The following is a 21,310-nucleotide window of genomic DNA, read 5'->3' on the forward strand; positions in this document are numbered from 1 at the left end:
AAACAGAGTTTATTGGTTTAGTCCACCCCCAGCTACAGAACTGGCCCATGTTTTGTGTAAAGGTTTAAACTCAACCTTCAAATTGTACCAGATTGATACAAGGTACAATACAAATAAAGTTAACTTGGTAAAGCTGCAGCTGAGAACCCAGACTGCTTAAACTAATAAAACATTTTACACACCAAACAAAAACACATCCAGACCAGCATATTTTAATGCCTGCTGTTTAATTTGGCAAAGAACAAGAATGAAAATTTAATCAAGAAAGTACATAAAGCTGTTACTTTACAGTACATTTGGTCTGATCTAATGAAAAGCAAGACAGAGTTCCTCTGTCGATGTGCTGCGCCGCTACATCTTTCAAGCAGCATAGATAGAAAATAAAAAGATGTAGAAGCTTCTTCATGTCATCAGCTCAGCCCAGTTTCAGTTTTTAGAAACGCAGACAGACGGTTGCTTGACCGCACATCTATGATCATCCCAGCACTTTTCTCCTGGAAGTGAGAAAGACAGAAAAGCGTTTTATACCAAAAGAGCTTGAAGCTTTTCAAAGGTCACAGCAGTATTCAGATTGGAATTATTCAGGAAAACTTTGCACCAATAAAGATAAAACATATCTTTACTTATTTTATGTTTTTGCATTTTGATCTGACATCTATCAGGACTGACTTAATCATTGCTTAAAAGAAAGAACAGTTTTACCTGAGTAATTCATTTGCATGCAATGCTGGCGCCAACCAGCATTGTTGGGTTCTCCAGGACACCAGTTTGTAAATGTCATCAGCGTCCCATCGGTCCAAGACCAATTACCTTCCTGCAAGACGCATCATGAGATAAACTCCTAGAATCTGTGTTGAGTAGGTTTTGATGAATAGAGTAATATTGGGTAATGCTAACCTCAGCTGCATCAGAGCCGCCGATCCATGTTTCCTTCAACTCATGTGTGACACGCCTAATGAGCGACTGGATGTCATAGTAGTCTTCAGAACTGTGCACAGATGCAAGGTTTCCTCCCATGGAAATGCAATTTCTCTGCCAATCAATCAGAAAAAAGAAAAAAAAGTTGACTGGAAAAACAATTGTGAATGAAAAAAGCTACTTTTTATTTAGAAGGACGCAAAATGTGAAGGCAGTTTTCATGTTCATAAAGATGAATCATTGTCCAGTTATACCTCAGCTTTAGCCCAAGTCATACGGCTTGGAACATATTTGAAACAGCGTCCATTTATTAGATTCCAGCCATTACGGCATCCAGTTTTCAATCCATTGATCTCTGTGGGAAAAAATATAACAAACATTATCTATTACACCATTTCACCTAATAGTGAATATAGCCCCGAAAAATATCAAACTGATATTCACTACTATAGCGTAAACGTTGTAACTGTAGATTTTTGAGATATAAAAAGGCTTTTTTGGTCAGCTAAGGTTCGACTAGGTGTAACTAAATCATTAATGGAAAGTGCACCAACAATATAGAAAAAGGAACTCTCTGAGTCTCAGGAAAAATAAATGACAGAGATTTTTAATGTTAAAAATGACATTCATTTTCTTAAGTCAAATCATTTTAATTGCACAACTCAAAGGATTCTTGCTTCTCACACTTCCTGATAAAATACAAACCGTTAATGCTGCTCAGAAGCATCAAACCGCAGAGAACCAACGGCAGAGTCAGGATCCTCATGACTGCAAGATTCTGATAGATAATTATCACCTTCTGTAAAAATAAACATACAAAATCAAAGTACAACCAAGAACCAGAAGGTTAAGCAAAAAGGGCTTGTAGAAAAGAATCAGCCTCTTACTTTCAGCTCTGAGTCAGGAAGTTTCAGGTCAGATACAGGAACGGTAAATCAGCTTTTATAGACACGTTTATCTTAACATCACATCTAAAAGGAGGAAACCGAAACATTAAAGGGGCGGCCATATGCAGACTGTGTACTGTGAGCTAATAATGCAGCAACTCAACAATCACTATTGGAACATGAAGTATTTTGTTTCTTCCTCAGAGAGCAAATTTATAACTTAAATTAGTTCTAACTTAGTGAGGAAAACATTCCTGTTTTTTAACTTGAAAAAGTCTGTTATTATTATTCATGCACATGTACACAGTTGTTGGTAACCTCAATTTATGAAACACTGAAAGAGTAAAAATCCCACAACAGTCATGGATATAAGCCAACTAAAGTTATGGTAGATAAAAAAAGTACTAAAAATGAACCAACGACAATCAGGCATTGCCTCTGAAATGCAGTTCAACAGAATGATTAAAAAAATCTATGAAACAAACGATGGTAGTGTAACTTAATACAAATCAAATTATTTCTGTAACGGTCCACAGGTAGTCGGGCCAAACTGCTGTCAGGTTTGAAGTTTTTTTTCTCCAGGTGACATGTTTCGGTTCATCCACAGATGTTACAGAATAATTCAATATTTTGCCTTTAGCCAATGTTGGGTGTTTTTAGCTGCATGTTTTAGGTCGTTATCCTGTTGGAAGGCCTATGATTGCGACGGAGGACAAGCGTTCTGACACCAGGCAGAACATTTCTCTCCAAAATGCCTTTTATAGTTTTAAGATTTGATTGTGTCCAGAACAGATTAAAGATGCAGCAAAGCAGCCCAGAACATAGCCAAGACTCCTCCATGTTTCTCAATTGGAAAGAGTTTTTTTCCTGGTCTGTTTCATTTTGAAGATGGGATCATAAAGTTTTGTTTCATCTGACCAAAGGACATTCTCCCAGAAGTTTTGTGGCTTGTCAATATGCATTGTGGAAAATTCCAGTCCTGCTTCCTTTATGTTTTGCATTCCTACTTGGTTATCTGCCATGAAGTCCACTTTGGCTCAAACAACGACAGATGGTGCGACCGGGAGCTGATGTACATTGACCTTGAAGTTCAAATTTAATTTCTTTGGCATTTTTTCTGGGCTCTTTAGTTACCATTCACATAATCCCTTTGAATTTTCCATCATCATTCCTCTTAGATTCATTTTCTTATTTCCCTGTTTGCTCTCCCTCTCTCTGCTCTTTGGCTAATGAGTATTTGACTTGAGTGCACATCCTTAAATGGAAATGTTTTATTTGACCCAAAGGAGGAGATAATGAACAATACAGAAAAGTTTTGCATGCATTTTGCAAAAGTGCTAAAACATTTAATAAGCAAAAGAGTTAACCAATACTCTAGCGGGTGTGAAACGTACTTCTCTTTTGTGAGATCCTCTTTTTGTTTTGTGAAATGCTTTTTCCAGGCATGGACTTGAGCTTTGTCCAGAACACGACCACTAACCCCATGTGAACAAAAGGCCACAGGACCGTTGTCCCAATGTCTACGGATCTTACAGCAAAACACATTTTGATATTTGTTAGGAAAAAAGCATGCTGCTAGTGCTAATCTTGAACTGAAATGCTACTTGTGTTTTGATCCTCTTACATAATTTAATATATATGTAGTTTCATCTGAGGGGGCAAACAAAGCAGCTGAGACTTTCTTTATAACTAGAGGAACCTGCTGTCATGTTGGCATTAAAGCTTTTGCCCACATGCAGAACACCACAGGGAACAGAAATCAGTTAAAGATTTTTTTTATTGAAGCAAAGTAATGTGATATGGTGAGGATCCTGGGGTGGAGTCTGGAAGACAGCGGAAAACTGCGGAACAGGAGGAGATGGTGAGTTCGGGTCAAATGGGAAACGGGAGTTACGATAGGAATAGATCGGTTCTTACTTGGGAAAGAATGATCACAATCAGGGAGGTAGTCTGTGGGTTCCAGGCTGAAGTCAACGGATCCGGCTTCCATAAACGAGCGGGATCCTAGGCAAGAAGGCTGCGGTGGAGGGCGGGCAGGTAAGCGATGATTTGACGGAGGTGGAGGTGAGGTCCGACTGCCAGCCGATGACAACTGAGAATCTTGAGATCTGACGGGAGAGGTGAAAACGGGACTCGGGCAACCAGTGGGTACCGTCCACGGCGTCACAAGGAGGGCTTTAACCAAAAAGCCAGGATGGAAGTCACTCTGGAGAATCCAAATCGTCTCGAGGAGTAAGCGATTCCTGAAGAGCACAGAGGATAACGAAGAGTTACTTAGAGGAAAAAATCTCAGAACTAGCTTCGAGGGGCTCAGTGTACCAAGCAGGTAAAACACTCCGGCATCGAAGTGCTGGCAGTGAGCTTCTTTAACCTCCAGAGGATGATGAGATGATGACCGCCAGGTGCGTAAAAGCCATGGGCGCGCCTCCCAGGTAGACAGCCTCTGGCTCCATCTAGTGGGCCCCAGTGATGCTACAGACTCACACCAGGAAGAGGGGAAAAGAAAAACAAAAAGGAAAAAAGAACCAAGACCCCCAGAATCCGACACCTGCATGCCCCCTGTAATATTATCTGCTACTGTTTTCTACAGGAACTTGTAAAAGTGTTCATGCCCCTTAAACTTATTCATATTTTTTCATGTGACAAAACAAAGACTTTTTTGTTCTCCACATTTATGCACATATTTCTTAATTTACATTTTATGAAGCTGCACATTTTTTATCTGTATTGTGTTATCTGCTCTTAACAACATAAAAATTTCTGCTGCACTGTTTCTATTATTTTTATTTTTTATTTTTATGTGAATGTGTATGCTTCCACTTATCTTTCTTTTGCTCCTGTGCCACCTGAATTTCAAAGTAGTGAGAAAAGTAAGATTATCTCCATTCTTTTCTTTTTTAAAATCTTACATATATCAGCAATAATACTATCATTATATTATGGTTGCTGCTTATAAAGTTATGTTCACAACATCATCATTCTATATTTTGCATCAACATTTGTTCCAATCATAAAATGCTTGTGTTCAACAGAAGTGTCTAGCATTATTAGGTCTTTTGTAAATTTGGCTAAAAGAGTTTTTTCTCATTTTATCAGTCAGTTTGCATGTAATTCCTTAAACAGAATTATTTTTACTTGACTCACAGGAGGAAGTAATGAACAAGACAGAAATGTTGCACATACATACATTGCACAATAACTTTGGTACCATGCAGTAGTTAATAAACTAACACGCATGCACACGCTCCTCTTTTGTTTGGTCCTGTGTCTGTTTTGTGAAATGCTTTTACCCAGATGTGGACTTGGACACCATGGATGCCAAAGGCCACAACACTGTTGACCTGATATCTGTGTATCTTGCAGAAAAACAATATTTTAGTAGTTGTTGTTCTTGTCTTCTTTAAAGTATCAGAACTAGGGCTCACTAAGCCTCATTCATCTCAGTTTGCCTTAGTCATGTTTGGTTTCATAGCAATGAACCCACATTTATGGTCATTGTGACTCAATGTTTTACATAAAGGCCTTCTCTGCTGATCTAAACTACCAGAGCCTCTGACATATTTCTACAGTTTAAATTGGTGATTAATTAAATAACTAAATTTAATTAATGTACTTCCAATAATGCCTTTTTCTTGGCTCAGCTTCTTCCCGTACATCTGTGTTGATTATAATGTTTCATCCCATCAGATTTCAGTCTCTATGTGCTTTAGGGCCCAAATATGTGGCATTAATGTAGAGTCACATATTTTGCCACATGATGGGTTCAGGTTAGGATTAGGGGCGAAATCCATCATGTCTGCAGAGAGGATAGCATTTCCCAGAAGATCCTATGATTGCAGAGGTCGTAGAAGAGGTTTGACCTCTGCTAAGTCAAACCTCATTGACATAGAAGAGGTTTGACCTCTGCTAAGTCAAACCTCATTGACTTAGCAGAGCATGCTTTTTTAATCATTTATTAATCAATAAGCAGTCTGCTGTATCTCTTATCTCCATGTCCAAGTGTCAGTAATTGTTCACTTATAGTCACCTTCATTTTGTCTGTATGTCAAAATGGCTTTGAAGATGATTAAAATCATTTTTCAGAATATCTCATTTTTGTTTTTCAATGCCAATGTGCATAATTTATTAGATTATAATCTCACTACAGTGAGATGCATTGTAAAAATGATTTAAATTTGTAATGAAGGTCACTATAAGTGAACAATTACTGACACTTGGACATGGAGATAAGAGATACAGCAGACTGCTTATTGATTAATAAATGATTAAAAAAGCATGCTCTGCTAAGTCAATGAGGTTTGACTTAGCAGAGGTCAAACCTCTTCTAGGTCAATGAGGTTTGACTTAGCAGAGGTCAAACCTCTTCTAGGTCAATGAGGTTTGACTTAGCAGAGGTCAAACCTCTTCTAGGTCAATGAGGTTTGACTTAGCAGAGGTCAAACCTCTTCTAGGTTAATGAGGTTTGACTTAGCAGAGGTCAAACCTCTTCTAGGTTAATGAGGTTTGACTTAGCAGAGGTCAAACATCTTCTAGGACCTCTGCAATCATAGGATCTTCTGGGAAATGCTATCATCTCTGCAGACATGATGGATTTCGCCCCTAATCCTAACCTGAACCCATCATGTGGCAAAATATGTGACTCTACATTAATGCCACATATTTGGGCCCTAAAGCACATAGAGACTGAAATCTGATGGGATGAAACATTAATAATCCACACAGATGTACGAGAAGAAGCTGAGCCAAGAAAAAGGCATTATTGGAAGTACATTAATTAAATTTAGTTATTTAATTAATCACCAATTTAGACTGTAGAAATATGTCAGAGGCTCTGGTAGTTTAGATCAGCAGAGAAGGCCTTTATGTAAAACATTGAGTCACAATGACCATAAATGTGGGTTCATTGCTATGAAACCAAACATGACTAAGGCAAACTGAGATGAATGAGGCTTAGTGAGCCCTAGTTCTGATACTTTAAAGAAGACAAGAACAACAACTACTAAAATGTTGTTTTTTTGCAAGATACACAGATATCAGGTCAACAGTGTTGTGGCCTTTGGCATCCATGGTGTCCAAGTCCACATCTGGGTAAAAGCATTTCACAAAACAGACACAGGACCAAACAAAAGAGGAGCGTGTGCATGCGTGTTAGTTTATTAACTACTGCATGGTACCAAAGCTATTGTGCAATGTATGTATGTGCAACATTTCTGTCTTGTTCATTACTTCCTCCTGTGAGTCAAGTAAAAATAATTCTGTTTAAGGAATTACATGCAAACTGACTGATAAAATGAGAAAAAACTCTTTTAGCCAAATTTACAAAAGACCTAATAATGCTAGACACTTCTGTTGAACACAAGCATTTTATGATTGGAACAAATGTTGATGCAAAATATAGAATGATGATGTTGTGAACATAACTTTATAAGCAGCAACCATAATATAATGATAGTATTATTGCTAATATATGTAAGATTTTAAAAAAGAAAAGAATTGCGATAACCTTATTTTTCTCACTACTTTGAAATTCAGGTGGCACAGGAGCAAAAGAAAGATAAGTGGAAGCATACATATTCACATAAAAGTAAAAAATAAAAATAATAGAAACAATGCAGCAGAAATTTTTATGTTGTTAAGAGCAGATAACACAATACAGATAAAAAATGTGCAGCTTCATAAAATGTAAATTAAGAAATATGTGCATAAATGTGGAGAACAAAAAAGTCTTTGTTTTGTCACATGAAAAAATATGAATAAGTTTAAGGGGCATGAACACTTTTACAAGTTCCTGTAGAAAACAGCAGCAGATAATATGACAGGGGGCATGCAGGTTCCTCTAGTTATAAAGAAAGTCTCAGCTGCTTTGTTTGCCCCCTAAGATGAAACTACATATATATTAAATTATGTAAGAGGATCAAAATACAAGTAGCATTTCAGTTCAAGATTAGCACTAGCAGCATGCTTTTTTCCTAACAACTATCAAAATGTGTTTTGCTGTAAGATCCGTAGACATTGGGACAACAGTGCTGTGGCCTTTGCTCACATGGGGTTAGTGGTCGTGTTCTGGACAAAGCTCAAGTCCATGCCTGGAAAAAGCATTTCACAAAACAAAAAGAGGATCTCACAAAAGAGAAGTACGTTTCACACCCGCTAGAGTATTGGTTAACTCTTTTGCTTATTAAATATTTTAGCATTATTGCACAATGCATGCGAAACTTTTCTGTATTGTTCATTATCTCCTCCTTTGGGTCAAATAAAACATTTCCATTTAAGGATGTGCACTCAAGTCAAATACTCATTAGCCAAAGAGCAGAGAGAGGGAGAGCAAACAGGGAAATAAGAAAATGAATCTAAGAGGAATGATGATGGAAAATTCAAAGGGATTATGTGAATGGTAACTAAAGAGCCCAGAAAAAATGCCAAAGAAATTAAATTTGAACTTCAAGGTCAATGTACATCAGCTCCCGGTCGCACCATCTGTCGTTGTTTGAGCCAAAGTGGACTTCATGGCAGATAACCAAGTAGGAATGCAAAACATAAAGGAAGCAGGACTGGAATTTTCCACAATGCATATTGACAAGCCACAAAACTTCTGGGAGAATGTCCTTTGGTCAGATGAAACAAAACTTTATGATCCCATCTTCAAAATGAAACAGACCAGGAAAAAACTCTTTCCCATTGAGAAACATGGAGGAGTCTTGGCTATGTTCTGGGCTGCTTTGCTGCATCTTTAATCTGTTCTGGACACAATCAAATCTTAAGACTATAAAAGGCATTTTGGAGAGAAATGTTCTGCCTGGTGTCAGAACGCTTGTCCTCCGTCGCAATCATAGGCCTTCCAACAGGATAACGACCTAAAACATGCAGCTAAAAACACCCAACATTGGCTAAAGGCAAAATATTGAATTATTCTGTAACATCTGTGGACGAACAGAAACATGTCACCTGGAGAAAACAAACTTCAAACCTGACAGCAGTTTGGCCCGACTACCTGTGGACCGTTACAGAAATAATTTGATTTGTATTAAGTTACACTACCATCGTTTGTTTCATAGATTTTTTTAATCATTCTGTTGAACTGCATTTCAGAGGCAATGCCTGATTGTCGTTGGTTCATTTTTAGTACTTTTTTTATCTACCATAACTTTAGTTGGCTTATATCCATGACTGTTGTGGGATTTTTACTCTTTCAGTGTTTCATAAATTGAGGTTACCAACAACTGTGTACATGTGCATGAATAATAATAACAGACTTTTTCAAGTTAAAAAACAGGAATGTTTTCCTCATTAAGTTAGAACTAATTTAAGTTATAAATTTGCTCTCTGAGGAAGAAACAATGTTCATGTTCCAATAGTGATTGTTGAGTTGCTGCATTATTAGCTCACAGTACACAGTCTGCATATGGCCGCCCCTTTAATGTTTCGGTTTCCTCCTTTTAGATGTGATGTTAAGATAAATGTGTCTATAAATGCTGATTTACCGTTCCTGTATCTGACCTGAATCTTCCTGACTCAGAGCTGAAAGTAAGAAGCTGATATTTATCTATCAGAAACCTGCAGTCATGAGGATCCTGACTCTGCCTTTGGTTCTCTGTGGTTTGATGCTTCTGAGCAGCATTAACGGTGAGTATTTTATCAGGAAGTGTGAGAAGCAAGAATCCTTTGAGTTGTGCATTTAAAATGATTTGACTTAAGAAAATGAATGTCATTTTTAACATTAAAAATCTCTATCATTTATTTTTCCTGAGACTCAGAGAGTTCCTTTTTCTATATTGTTGGTGCACTTTCCATTAATGATTTAGTTACACCTAGTCGAACCTTAGCTGACCAAAAAAGCCTTCTTATATCTCAAAAATCTATAGTAACAACTTTTACGCTATAGTAGTGAATATCAGTTTGATATTTTTCGGGGCTATATTCACTGTTAGGTGAAATGGTGTAATAGATAATGTTTGTTATATTTTTTCCCACAGAGATCAATGGATTGAAAACTGGATGCCGTAATGGCTGGAATCTAATAAATGGACGCTGTTTCAAATATGTTCCAAGCCGTATGACTTGGGCTAAAGCTGAGGTATAACTGGACAATGATTCATCTTTATGAACATGAAAACTGCCTTCACATTTTGCGTCCTTCTAAATAAAAAGTAGATTATTTCATTCACAATTGTTTTTTCCGTCAACTTTTCTTTCTTTTTTCTGATTGATTGGCAGAGAAATTGCATTTCCATGGGAGGAAACCTTGCATCTGTGCACAGTTCTGAAGACTACTATGACATCCAGTCGCTCATTAGGCGTGTCACACATGAGTTGAAGGAAACATGGATCGGCGGCTCTGATGCTGCTGAGGTTAGCATTACCCAATATTACTCTATTCATCAAAACCTACTCAACACAGATTCTAGGAGTTTATCTCATGATGCGTCTTGCAGGAAGGTAATTGGTCTTGGACCGATGGGACCCTGATGACATTTACAAACTGGTGTCCTGGAGAACCCAACAATGCTGGTAGGCGCCAGCACTGCATGCAAATGAATCACTCAGGTAAAACTGTTCTTCCTTTTAAGCAATGATTAAGTCACTTCTGATAGATGTCAGATCAAAATGCAAAAACATAAAATAAGTAAAGATATGTTTTATCTTTATTGGTGCAAAGTTTTCCTGAATAATTCCAATCTGAATACTGCTGTGACCTTTGAAAAGCTTCAAGCTTTTTTGGTATAAAACGCTTTTCTGTCTTTCTCACTTCCAGGAGAAAAGTGCTGGGACGATTACGGATGTTCGTTCCATAAACCGTCTGTCTGCGTTTCTAAAAACTGAAACTGGGCTGAGCTGATGACATGAAGAAGCTTCTACATCTTTTTATTTTCTATCTATGCTGCTTGAAAGATGTGGCGGCGCAGCACATCAACAGAGGAACTCTGTCTTGCTTTTCATTAGATCAGACCAAATGTATAGTAAAGTAACAGCTTTATGTACTTTCTTGATTAAATTTTCATTTTTGTTCTTTGCAAAATTAAACAGCAGGCATTAAATATATCCTGGTCTGGATGTGTTTTTGTTTGGTGTGTAAAATGTTTTATTAGTTTAAGCAGTCTTGGTTCTCAGCTGCAGCTTTGCCAAGTTAACTTTATTTGTATTGTACCTTTTAGCAACAATTCTGATCAAAGTGCTTTACATTATGGAACCATAACACAATAAGCAAACACTGTAAAAGGTTTGAGGCACATTTAGTCTTTTCTACTAACTTCTACACTTTCAATCAAATAAATCTTGCAAATTTTAGGTTTTGAATTTAAATGTGTGTTTGTAAAAAAAAGACTCATGAAAAGTGGCATTGTGAGGCTAATACTATCAATCTGGTACGAATTGAAAGTTGAGTTTAAACCTTTACACAAAACATGGACCGGTTCTGTAGCTGGGGTGGACTAAACCAAGAAACTCTGTTTGAATTCTTTAGTTTTACTCCTATAGTTTTTACAAGAAAAGAAAAAGGTAACGTTAAGGATGGGTAAAATTGGTTTGGCTGTTATAGACAAATTTTATTTGAAAAAGGGCAAAAATAACTTGCTGCTTTGAAGAGAGCGCTGACCGTTGAACTACTCAAACAGATGCGCCCTCTACTGGTGCAGCAAATATATTTATGCTATTCAGATTATAGATTCTGTTCTTTAGTGCATTGGATAAGAATTTTGAAGGTAGCAGTTATAGGAACAATAAACTGGGATTCGGGATGTGGCCAGTCTGAAACAGAGGATCCAGAATAGTTTTTTTGCTTTAGCTGTACAATAAATTCTTCTGTCTTGTATTTAGAGCACTGTATGTGCATCGTTGTGTTGGTTGGGAGGTACAGTGTGTACATTGTTTTTGTAGAAAAAATAAAACATATTTGTTACAGTGTATTTGTGTGTTCTGAGTATAAAAACTATTTTAAAATATTTTACAAAACACTTATGTACCAGGTGTGGCATTAATGGAACATTTTCCTCATTTGACCGGTCATTTTTTTAATTGACGGAAAAATCTGAAGCTTATCCATCATTTTGACAAATTACAATTCAATATATATATATATGGCTATACTATGTGCAGACGCACTAAATCAATCAATACAAAAAAGCATCTCTTCTGAATATCATCTGCAACATAGACACTGAACTAAATGCATCTTGTTGCCCAAGATCCGACAGCGCCTTGAAGAGTTTGGATGTTTAAAAACTAGATAATGATCCAGTAAAATCAAAGATTATGTTGTAGAGTTGCTATTATGTGTGTTTTATGACTTGAATCTGGTTGTTGTTGAGCTTTGGTCACATTTTGTAGTGTGGTGCCACTCCAGTTTGTTCCCTGGTGCCCTGAAGCAATCATGTCCTGTTTTCCAGGATCGTAAACTCTTACAGTTCTAGTTTGAGGGACACAGTCTCAAAAAATATCTGTATATGGAAAAGAAATTGGAGTGACACTTAAAAAATCATGTTTTTAGAAGTTCTTTGTATTTTTACTTGAAAAAATCAAAGTTAGTCTTACGTAGTAGGAAGACGTGTTTTTAGCAAACACTTCCTGGGGCTTTTTATGTTCAGAGGTTTTCTGTTGGACTAAAACACTTAAACTGACACAAAGTGCTAAGTTTGACCTAGTTATGAATTTTCTCCTTAGAATTCAGCACTAACATCTCATCACATAAAAAATACAGTACATTTTATTAAGCTTTAAAATATCAAAAAGAGCCTTCTGGTTGTCTAGCAGTCTGATGAAACAATGTATAGATAAAGGTAAAGACATATCCTATACTGTTTGTGTTTTTAGCATCAAGGAATTTAGTGAACACAATATAAACATTTTATTTTGGACACTTTTATCACTTTATTTCTTTCAGGAATGAGGAGAGGAAGTAGACAGAAAAACAACCACTCAGTTTGTCCAGTTTGTACCGTCTTAACTAGAAGACAAAGTTACTATTATTCATTCCAGGGTTACCACTGAGAGGATTCACATCACAGTCTCTCACCTGAATTATTATATTATTCAGCCGCAATGCAGCTCTTCAGTTAGAATATAGACAAACAGCAAACCTTTAGCTGAAGGGAAGAATACAATGGGATTGCACAGGAATCTAATCACAGTTTGAGTTGACAGTCATTACATTCAGGTGTTAGAGAGAAGCTACTTTCTAAAATTCCACTAACCCTGGGTTTAGTAGTTTGCATAAATTTAGTAAAGAGTCTTCTAGACAAAACAGTAGAATATTTCCTGTGGCTAATTTGTAACTTCTGCTACTTTTGCAGTTTGGTTTTTATCAGGCCTTTCATTGAGCACAGGGGCAGATTTTCTTGGCGCAGACAAATGGTAGAGCAAAGTTACACCACAAGTCATCCCAGCATTTTTCAGCTGTAAAAAACAAACAAACAAATAAATTAAAAATTAATCAACATATTACATAAACCGAAGTGTTATTAATAATTTGACCATACTGATCAAATAAAGCTCCTGCACTAATGAAATGTGTATTTGCATAGTGAAGCATATTTTCTCAGTCAATAACAACTTTTTGGTTCTCTTTTGAGAAGGATGTGTTAAATATCTCTTACGTTTATCATTCATTTGTAAACATTGCTGAACGCCTCTGGGATCGGTAGCACCATTATTGGGCTCTCCAGCACACCAGTTTGTGTAGTGAAATGGACTTCCATCACTCCACAACCAGGTGCCTTCCTGGGAAGAAATGTTAATAAAAAACTAATATAATTCAGCAATTCACTCAAAAAACCAAACAAGTAATTCCTAGTGCTAAAGTTACCTCTTGTGCATCAGAGCCTCCAATCCAGGTTCTTACAAGCTCATTAGTTGAAGCTTTTATCAACCTTTGAATCTCATGATACTCATCAATATTATGGATGGATGCAAGACTGGCCTGCAAGGACACACAGTTTCTCTGCAGTGTGGAGAAAAGACAGAGAGAGAATGTGTTTCAGAGCACTAGAATAACGATAAATTGTGCAAGAAAATGTAAAAGTAAAGCACAAATACCTGAGCTGAAGCCCAACTCATCGGTACAGGAAAGAAGCGGAAGCAGCGTCCGTTAAACTCAGACCAGCCGGAAGAGCAAGGACTTGAACTATTGACTGGGTTGTTTATTGCTGTTCAAAAACAAACATCATCACACATAAACACAGTCAGATGAATTCACATTCATCATGTGAATTTCAAACAAACGTGGCAAACATAAAGAATAAATATGATCACACAGAACTTGAATTTTGTCCCGTAATGTTCAGTCTTCCTCATTCACTTCCTGTCTACCATGTCTGAGCTTCAATTTGTTTTTAATCTAATTTGAAAACAATATAAACAGTCTGCTGAGCATTGATTAGATGCATAGCTGTTTGTTTCATAAAGTGAAATGTTTCACATCCAGTTGTGTTTTATTTATTTATCAGAATATTTTTTGGTCTGATGAGAACAATTGTTAAAACATAAATATGCAGTGTATTTTTTTAACATAATGACCAAGTGCTCAATAATCAGGGACCAACTTTTCTTTCTACTGGAGAAAAACAGAAGAATCGGAGAGGAAATAAATAACATCCATCTCTACATGTGTGTTTTCCAGTAAATCACTTGTTAAAAGTATATTTGTTTCTTGTAACATGAAGTTACACAGTGTTTCCAAAGCCTTTATAATAATAAAACAAGTATTGAAAACCTAATAAGTGAATTATATTAAGGAAAATACTGCACATAAGCTTTAAAATTGCTTTGAAAAGAACAATATTTATCATAATTTCTTATGCACTTTTGGCATTTATTACTTGTTTTAAGATAAATCATTGAAACCAATACAAGGAAGCACAACGTTACCTCTTGGAGCTGAATTCTGTTCTGTGGATGAAAATGTTTTTAAATCTCATAATCTTTGTCATTTCAATGGAAAAGATCAGAAGAAAGACTAAACTTATTGCTGAAGGATACATGAAGCTCTAACCTGCTGCGTTAGTCCATTTCAAGCCCTTCAGAGCGTCTGCTTTAGGAAGAACTGCAGTTTGACACAAATTCAGTTTGGACTTTACTTTGTCCACAATGCAAGATATGAGTATTATTTTTTATTAACATCATGATTTTATTTAAGGATGATTAGGAATTATACTTAAGTGAATATTCTACAAAAAAGTATATCATTTCATAAATTTAAAATAAAAATCCAGGTTTGAACAAACATTTATTGTAGGCTGACTATTATTTGTTGAGTTTTTATGAGTATAATAATTCATACACTCACCAACAGCTTTGCCTGAAGCCAACAAGGCACAGTGAACGAATGACAGAATCAGGATCTTCATTGTTGTGTTTATGCAAACGGAGACAATAATCACCTTAAATAAAGACAAAGTTTATTGACCCAAACGTTATTTACAGAGCAAGAAAGAAACATATGAAGGAGAATTACATCAGGAAAAGCTTCTTTTCTTACCTCAGCATGCAGAGGAAGAGACCAACTTTCATTTACTGTTAGTGGGAGGTATGAAAACAGAAAATAGGAGAGAGCATATAAGTAAAACACACACACACACACACACACACCCGCCTACAAACAGGTTATCGACTCTCATTTAGCCAAAGTCCAAACGTGACTATTGATGTGAGTTCCCAGAACTCCTGAAATAACGGATGTTAGATTATCTTACATGACCTAAATATACATACTGATAAAATGCTGAGATAAATAATACATTGTGAGCCTTATACTGAATATCTTACCTTTATTCATCTAACCTTTATTTAACTAGAATAATTAAATACACATTATTACTTACAACCTGATGGCCTACTTAGAACCACACATATTGTAAAGAATATAAATGTACTGCACCTTGGAAAACATCCAATAATCTGTATTATATTGTTGATTTTGTTATATATGGTTCCTATAAAATATCTGATTTGGAGTTACATTGATAACAAATACACAATGTCACAAATGTCATAAAAACACAATGTTTTTATTTAATCATGTTTGATTAAATAAAAACATCAGATTGAAAAGGCTCACATTCATTTATTCATTGGACTGAATGACAAGCAAACAGCTTATTTTCTAGGTTTTGTTGCGTTTAACACAACTATGACTTTGAAAAGAAATTCATGTCTTTCATAATAAAAGCTTCAGTATCTGTAAGGCTTATTTTTGTCGTCTCTTTCAGAAATCTTTTATGGACTCATTGAGTCCATCTTTTACTCACTTGGCCACTTCCTGGTCTCTAGCTGTCCTCAGCCTTTGGTCCCTGCAGTCTCCCATGGCCAGGAGTGCTGCTGCTGCTGCCTGTTCACAATCGGTCAGAGTAATTTTTGATTCATTAAACGTTTAAACCGGCAGGCCTCTACTGGACGCCTGTTCAATGCAGCTTCAGTAAAATAGCTTAATTTCACTATACATGACAGTAAATAGTTATAAATATACTCAGATAAGAATAAATGTAATTGAATATTCCTGGAAACCAGAGGATTTCAGCCCTGGTTCTAAAGAAAAGTGATTCAGATGATTGTATTGCGTCCTAAGCGACCCGCAGTAACACGGTCAGTTAAATGTCATCTGTGCTCAGTTGATAATAAAGAAGAAAATTTGTTCTATTCAGAAACACTTTTTCTTTAATTACTTACTTTTAGTTGCAAATCTTTATCATGTTACAGTTATGATCACTTTAGGGTTACTAACCACAATGTATATATATTTTTTAGATAAGATAAGGATAGTTTCTGATAATTCGAAACTACATTTCCTTAACCGATACCAGTAATCTTTACTGGAATCCACAGCTTACTGATTTCCAGTGAGGAAGACCTTTGACTTCTTGTTATAACGGTGCTTTAATTCTCACTCACCATAAATCAGGTAAAACACAACAGAAAACCATAAAGACACTTTGTGTTGTTCATGTATAAGGTCAGGATGTCGGCCTTTCATATTTTGCTCATTTGCTTTTCTAAATGTTTTCTGCCAAGTTGTACAATTTTTCTGTTTGCACAATTATATTGAAACAACTGTTTTCAATGGTACAGTTATATGGAGTTGTTTTTTGTTTGACAGCACAGATAAAAGATGCAGTTTAATTCCATAAAAAGTCTTTAATGGATATTAGTATGCTTACATTAAAAAAGGAGTGTCACAGAATACCAAAAGTAAGAAACAGTTTTGAAATATCTACCTATTAATTACAAAGATCACAGTCTAATCCAGTCAGCTTAAAGCTACAGTGAATAGAACACATTTTGTCAAATGTTGGAGTATTTTTATCCAGTTCCTCAAAATTCTTGATCACATTTTTAGATCAAGTAGTTTTTTCATCAAAGCAGATGAAAAAACAGCCGTACAAAGAAAATCACAGAATATTATTGGAAATAATAAAGGAAATCTGCTCACATAGAGGGTTAGGGTAGGGTAGGTCACTGGTAATTTAGTTTTATCACTGATTGCTCAAAAGATAAGAAGATGCCAAACACATGCGTCTAAAATGCACGTGTCAAATTCCTGGTTCAGGTTGTAGAGACAACCCATGTAAGACACATTTTGGAATTATTACAGAAAAATCTAAGAAAATAACCTATAAAGATTTAGGGCAAAAAAATCCTTGTCCCCAGATTTATACATGTTAGACTTATGAAGAGGATTCAATTAAATTATTTTTATTTCACACAATCTAAATTATGTTTTATGTAGGAAGGAGGAAAAACATAGTTAAAAACAAATATAGATAATAGAATATATTGCTCAATTAACAGGTCTTGGATATTATGTCGTAAAAATGTAGCTTTTATCACTGATAATTTAGTTTTATCACTGATTGCTCAAAAGATAAGAAGATGCCAAACACATGCGTCTAAAATGCACGTGTCAAATTCCTGGTTCAGGTTGTAGAGACAACAGTATAAGAGAGAAGGTTTCCAGATTCTCTGTACAGCCGAGGCATCAGGAGCTAAACGAAGAAAAGAAAACATTTCTGCTGAGAGGTTGGTGGAAATCGAATTAATAATATATTCATTTATCATTGTTCTCAAAGGCTTTCTGAAGGCAACATTTCTTTATGTTTACAGGTGATTTTGTTACTAATCTCCATCTTTTCCAAAATGAAGACTGTGACTGTGCTGTTATTCTTTGGTGCCTTCTTGGCTCTGAATGAAGCTGCTGGTAAGTGTGTCTGTACATGAGCAACATTAGGAAGTTTGGAACTGTAATACTTAACCACAGTGATTATTGTTCACTCATTGTGTTGCAACATATAAAAATGTAACCAATCTTAAAAACACACAGCTTTTCCAGATACTGTAGAGCAACCTGATCCCGTTCCAGACGGTGAGTTTTAGTCACCATAGTTATCAGCTATTGTGTCATCTACAAATCAGATAATTTAATCATTACCATGTAAATGTAATAATAAAAGCTTTGTCAAATGACACAGTTGTTCCAGAAGCAGAAGATGGAAACTGGGCAGAAGCAGAAGGTCAGTCAATCTGACAATCTGCTCTAAATAAACCAAAACAATTCAAGGTAATATTTTAACAAACAGAAATTCTCCCAATACAGTCCCTGAACCTCAGGAGGAGGAAACTGCTCCAGATGGTGAGTCTGATTCCTGTTATGTCTAATTAATTAAAAAAAAAATGTTCATAAATATGAGAAACAGAGTACGTAACATGAAAGAGTCAGAAGCCTCAGTGGAATTATTAACAACTTTGATCATTTTAAACAGATGCTCTATGGATAAAATTATGTATTAAAAGTATGAATTTTCAAATGGTCAAAAACTTGGTTTCCTGATATATAAATAGGCATCATTACATATGTGAAAGGTTTATATTGTGCTGTTTGGATTATTTATATGATTTTCAAAAGAAAAACATATAAATATGTTTTATATTTACATAAAACATAATTTAAGAATTCAGTTGAGAATTTTTCACAGTCTGATTTCAACATTTATTCATTTAGAAAATTTCTTAAAATATATTAAAACAATATTTTGTTTTTAGCTGCATTGTGGTTTTTATATTGCCTTGCATAGCACTGATAAAAATGATACCATTGTAGCAAATCTCTCAAAGAATGTTTAAGGATAAAGTTATATTTACCAGCAAATTAAACCTTGATACGGTTTTCTTTGCCAGCTGACCTGATGATGAATAGAATATCTTGTCCTGATGGTTGGTCTGGACTCGGGAATCGATGCTTCCGGTATTTTGGAACATTCAGAACTTGGGCTAGAGCTGAGGTGATGTTCTGAATTTTTATTTTACCAACTCTTTGCAAACAGCCTAATCTCACTTTCTTTTACTAATAAATATCTTATTTGCCTCTCCTGCAGAGAGACTGCTTGTCCTTGGGAGCACAGCTGGCATCAGTCCACAGTTTTTTAGAACACCATCAGATTCAGAACCTGATATCAGAATCAGGTGGCGGCAATCAAGAAACGTGGATTGGAGCATCTGACGCAGAAGAGGTATTTTTACAAACTGTTTTTGTAGCTTGTCAAAGATCTTTCAAAGAAATGAGTGATTGATAAAACTGTTGTTTACAGAATTCCATTTGGTTCTGGAGTGATGGAAGGATTTTTCAATTTACCAACTGGTGTAGTGGGCAGCCTAATAACGCCGGGGGGAAACAGAGTTGTGTGGTTATGAATCATTCAGGTACATGAAAACAATGCAAATCAATTTAAAACTTTTGATAAATTTGAATGACATGAAATAATCTTTAGTTTTTTATTTTCTGTAGAACAGAATAAATTGCATTAGTTCAAGTTACGTTTTAGGGTTTTGTTTGTGTTGAGTCACTGATTTCACTTTTTGTCGTTTGACAGTGAACACGTGCTGGAATGATGAGCAGTGTACCGCTAGCCGACCGTATGTGTGTGTCAAAAAACGCTGATGGCTCCACAGCTCCAAAGAAGTCCAAAAAACAAGCAACAGAGGAAATATGTTGGATAGTTTGACCCTGTCAAGCATCATGTATATAAATATCTTGGTTATTTTAATAACACAACTTGAGTAGTTAGTAGGCATGTGCAAAAACAGTAGATTATTTTTGAGTCATTTAGGTGGAATCCTTTCTCTTTGTTCTTCTTTATAAAGCACTGAATGTAATGTTATGTACATGTAATATTAATATTTTGTTTTGTAATGTAACTGTGTCTAATAAACAGTTTTACAGTATTACTCTCACTGTATGTCACTGTTCATGAACAAAAATGAATGAATAATCTAGATGCAAGTTAACTAAGCTGCTGCTTAGAGACTCTGGTAGCTGAAACTAAAAATCCAGTTTCTCTCCTGATTATTAAACCTGCAGTTTGCAAGTTTTTACTTTTTCCATATTTTTTAAAACGATCGCATATTGTGACAGTTTGATATGAGACTGATTATCTGTAAAGACATTGAACTCCCCCACATCCTCCCAGTGTTACTATTGCCATCTGCAAAAATGCACCAAAAACAACCAATCAGAGCCAAAAGGCGGGTCTTAGCGCTGTCAATCAACCTCCTTTACACTGAGCAATGTGAAAATGGTGGAAAAACAACTTCCTACAGAGGAAAACCATTTATCTACCATCATTGATGGCCATGCTAACTTAGTAAATGGTCAAAGTAAAAAAAACAGTTATATAATTTAATAATATTAATACATTGTTTCCTAGAAGAATGAATGAAAGTGAGGTAATAAAAGAAGTATAAAAAACTAAACAAAATGAATAAATTCACAGCCTGTAATGATATTGATACGGTTATTGTGGAACAAACATTTAAATCTCACCTGTATTCATAGCAGATTATTTTTAGCTGGAGCGTTTCCTGACAAAATGAAGATTGCTAAGAGATTTTAATACTAGAAAAGTGGTGATAAGCAAATTTGAACTCAAAGAAACTTAAAGAAGGACCAATATTTTAAAAAAAATCTGATTGAAGACTTCTACAATATCCACTTTATTTTCTGTTGTGGGGTCATTAGGTCAAATACACACTGGGACATCTGTTTATGATGTTTTTAATGGATATGTATTATCTGCTTTCATTTTTCTTGAACAGCAAAATAAAACAGACAGGTTTTGACATTATGAGTTTTAGCATAAGCAGGTTTTGCTGTTCTAAACTAATTTTATTCTTTAGAAACAAGGGCAACAATAACTTGATGCTTTGAACAGGTTACTGACCAGTGAATTGCGCCCTCTAGTGGTTCAGCAAAAATGTTATACTATTTATATTATACATTCTGCTGTAGCTTTGAAGATGTGATTTTAAAAGATCATAGGTATACAAACTGTTTCTAAAGCCTAAACAGGTGTTTATCAAACTTGAGTGCTTATTCTAAATTATTAGAATTATATATAAAATTCTGTCCTAATTATTAAATGAGAGTTATCTCATAGCAACAGAGTTATTACTCTCAATACACTCTTAAAGCTGCAGTAGGCAGCTTTAGTAAAAATATGTTTTTTATATTTTTGGTAAACTGTCCTGGT

The 21,310-nt window shown here is 35.6% G+C and overlaps 4 protein-coding genes across 4 annotated transcripts; 1 reads left to right on the top strand and 3 right to left on the bottom strand.

Annotated features, from left to right (window-relative positions):
* Positions 1-208: 208 nt before the first annotated feature.
* LOC116732150 (type-2 ice-structuring protein-like) lies at positions 209-1,910 on the bottom strand. The gene is made up of 6 exons (XM_032582140.1): positions 1,806-1,910; positions 1,624-1,717; positions 1,173-1,273; positions 898-1,032; positions 703-814; positions 209-494 (listed from the first exon to the last, which is right to left on the bottom strand). Exons 2-6 carry the CDS (start codon positions 1,682-1,684, stop codon positions 427-429), a joined length of 477 nt encoding a protein of 158 aa, XP_032438031.1. The 5' UTR covers positions 1,685-1,717; positions 1,806-1,910; the 3' UTR covers positions 209-426.
* A 1,639-nt stretch (positions 1,911-3,549) lies between these two features.
* On the bottom strand, positions 3,550-4,359 carry LOC116733250 (uncharacterized). The gene is made up of 2 exons (XM_032584032.1): positions 3,723-4,359; positions 3,550-3,628 (listed from the first exon to the last, which is right to left on the bottom strand). The coding sequence occupies exons 1-2, from the start codon at positions 4,357-4,359 to the stop codon at positions 3,582-3,584; spliced, it is 684 nt and encodes a 227-aa protein (XP_032439923.1). The 3' UTR covers positions 3,550-3,581.
* Positions 4,360-9,299: 4,940 nt separating this feature from the next.
* On the top strand, positions 9,300-19,492 carry LOC116732295 (C-type mannose receptor 2-like). Its single transcript, XM_032582365.1, has 12 exons — positions 9,300-9,428; positions 9,779-9,879; positions 10,020-10,154; positions 10,238-10,349; positions 10,558-10,622; positions 17,892-17,985; positions 18,109-18,150; positions 18,257-18,298; positions 18,382-18,417; positions 18,963-19,066; positions 19,160-19,294; positions 19,373-19,492. Exons 1-12 carry the CDS (start codon positions 9,368-9,370, stop codon positions 19,490-19,492), a joined length of 1,047 nt encoding a protein of 348 aa, XP_032438256.1. The 5' UTR covers positions 9,300-9,367.
* Positions 13,027-15,423, bottom strand: LOC116732144 (galactose-specific lectin nattectin-like). The gene is made up of 7 exons (XM_032582133.1): positions 15,274-15,423; positions 15,082-15,175; positions 14,788-14,838; positions 13,833-13,942; positions 13,603-13,737; positions 13,394-13,517; positions 13,027-13,193 (listed from the first exon to the last, which is right to left on the bottom strand). Exons 2-7 carry the CDS (start codon positions 15,140-15,142, stop codon positions 13,111-13,113), a joined length of 564 nt encoding a protein of 187 aa, XP_032438024.1. The 5' UTR covers positions 15,143-15,175; positions 15,274-15,423; the 3' UTR covers positions 13,027-13,110.
* Positions 19,493-21,310: the final 1,818 nt, after the last annotated feature.

The sequence above is a fragment of the Xiphophorus hellerii genome, chromosome 14, assembly GCF_003331165.1.
Source record: "Xiphophorus hellerii strain 12219 chromosome 14, Xiphophorus_hellerii-4.1, whole genome shotgun sequence".
Lineage (NCBI taxonomy): Eukaryota > Metazoa > Chordata > Actinopteri > Cyprinodontiformes > Poeciliidae > Xiphophorus > Xiphophorus hellerii.

What these genes read in the sequence shown, in the direction of transcription:
- LOC116732150 (XM_032582140.1), bottom strand. Translation starts at nt 1,684, where the DNA reads ATGAGGATCCTGACTCTGCCGTTGGTTCTCTGCGGTTTGATGCTTCTG. An exon ending in GCGGCTCTGATGCAGCTGAG is followed by an intron (nt 815 to 897) that starts GTTAGCATTACC and finishes TGCGTCTTGCAG; the next exon opens with GAAGGTAATTGGTCTTGGAC. An exon ending in CATGCAAATGAATTACTCAG is followed by an intron (nt 495 to 702) that starts GTAAAACTGTTC and finishes TCTCACTTCCAG; the next exon opens with GAGAAAAGTGCTGGGATGAT.
- LOC116733250 (XM_032584032.1), bottom strand. Translation starts at nt 4,359, where the DNA reads ATGCAGGTGTCGGATTCTGGGGGTCTTGGTTCTTTTTTCCTTTTTGTT. An exon ending in TTGTGATCATTCTTTCCCAA is followed by an intron (nt 3,629 to 3,722) that starts GTAAGAACCGAT and finishes GCTGTCTTCCAG; the next exon opens with ACTCCACCCCAGGATCCTCA.
- LOC116732295 (XM_032582365.1), top strand. Translation starts at nt 9,368, where the DNA reads ATGAGGATCCTGACTCTGCCTTTGGTTCTCTGTGGTTTGATGCTTCTG. An exon ending in GCGGCTCTGATGCTGCTGAG is followed by an intron (nt 10,155 to 10,237) that starts GTTAGCATTACC and finishes TGCGTCTTGCAG; the next exon opens with GAAGGTAATTGGTCTTGGAC. An exon ending in GAACTTGGGCTAGAGCTGAG is followed by an intron (nt 19,067 to 19,159) that starts GTGATGTTCTGA and finishes CCTCTCCTGCAG; the next exon opens with AGAGACTGCTTGTCCTTGGG.
- LOC116732144 (XM_032582133.1), bottom strand. Translation starts at nt 15,142, where the DNA reads ATGAAGATCCTGATTCTGTCATTCGTTCACTGTGCCTTGTTGGCTTCA. An exon ending in GGCTTCAGGCAAAGCTGTTG is followed by an intron (nt 14,839 to 15,081) that starts GTGAGTGTATGA and finishes GTCAAACTGCAG; the next exon opens with TTCTTCCTAAAGCAGACGCT. An exon ending in TTTACAAATGAATGATAAAC is followed by an intron (nt 13,194 to 13,393) that starts GTAAGAGATATT and finishes TGTTTTTTACAG; the next exon opens with CTGAAAAATGCTGGGATGAC.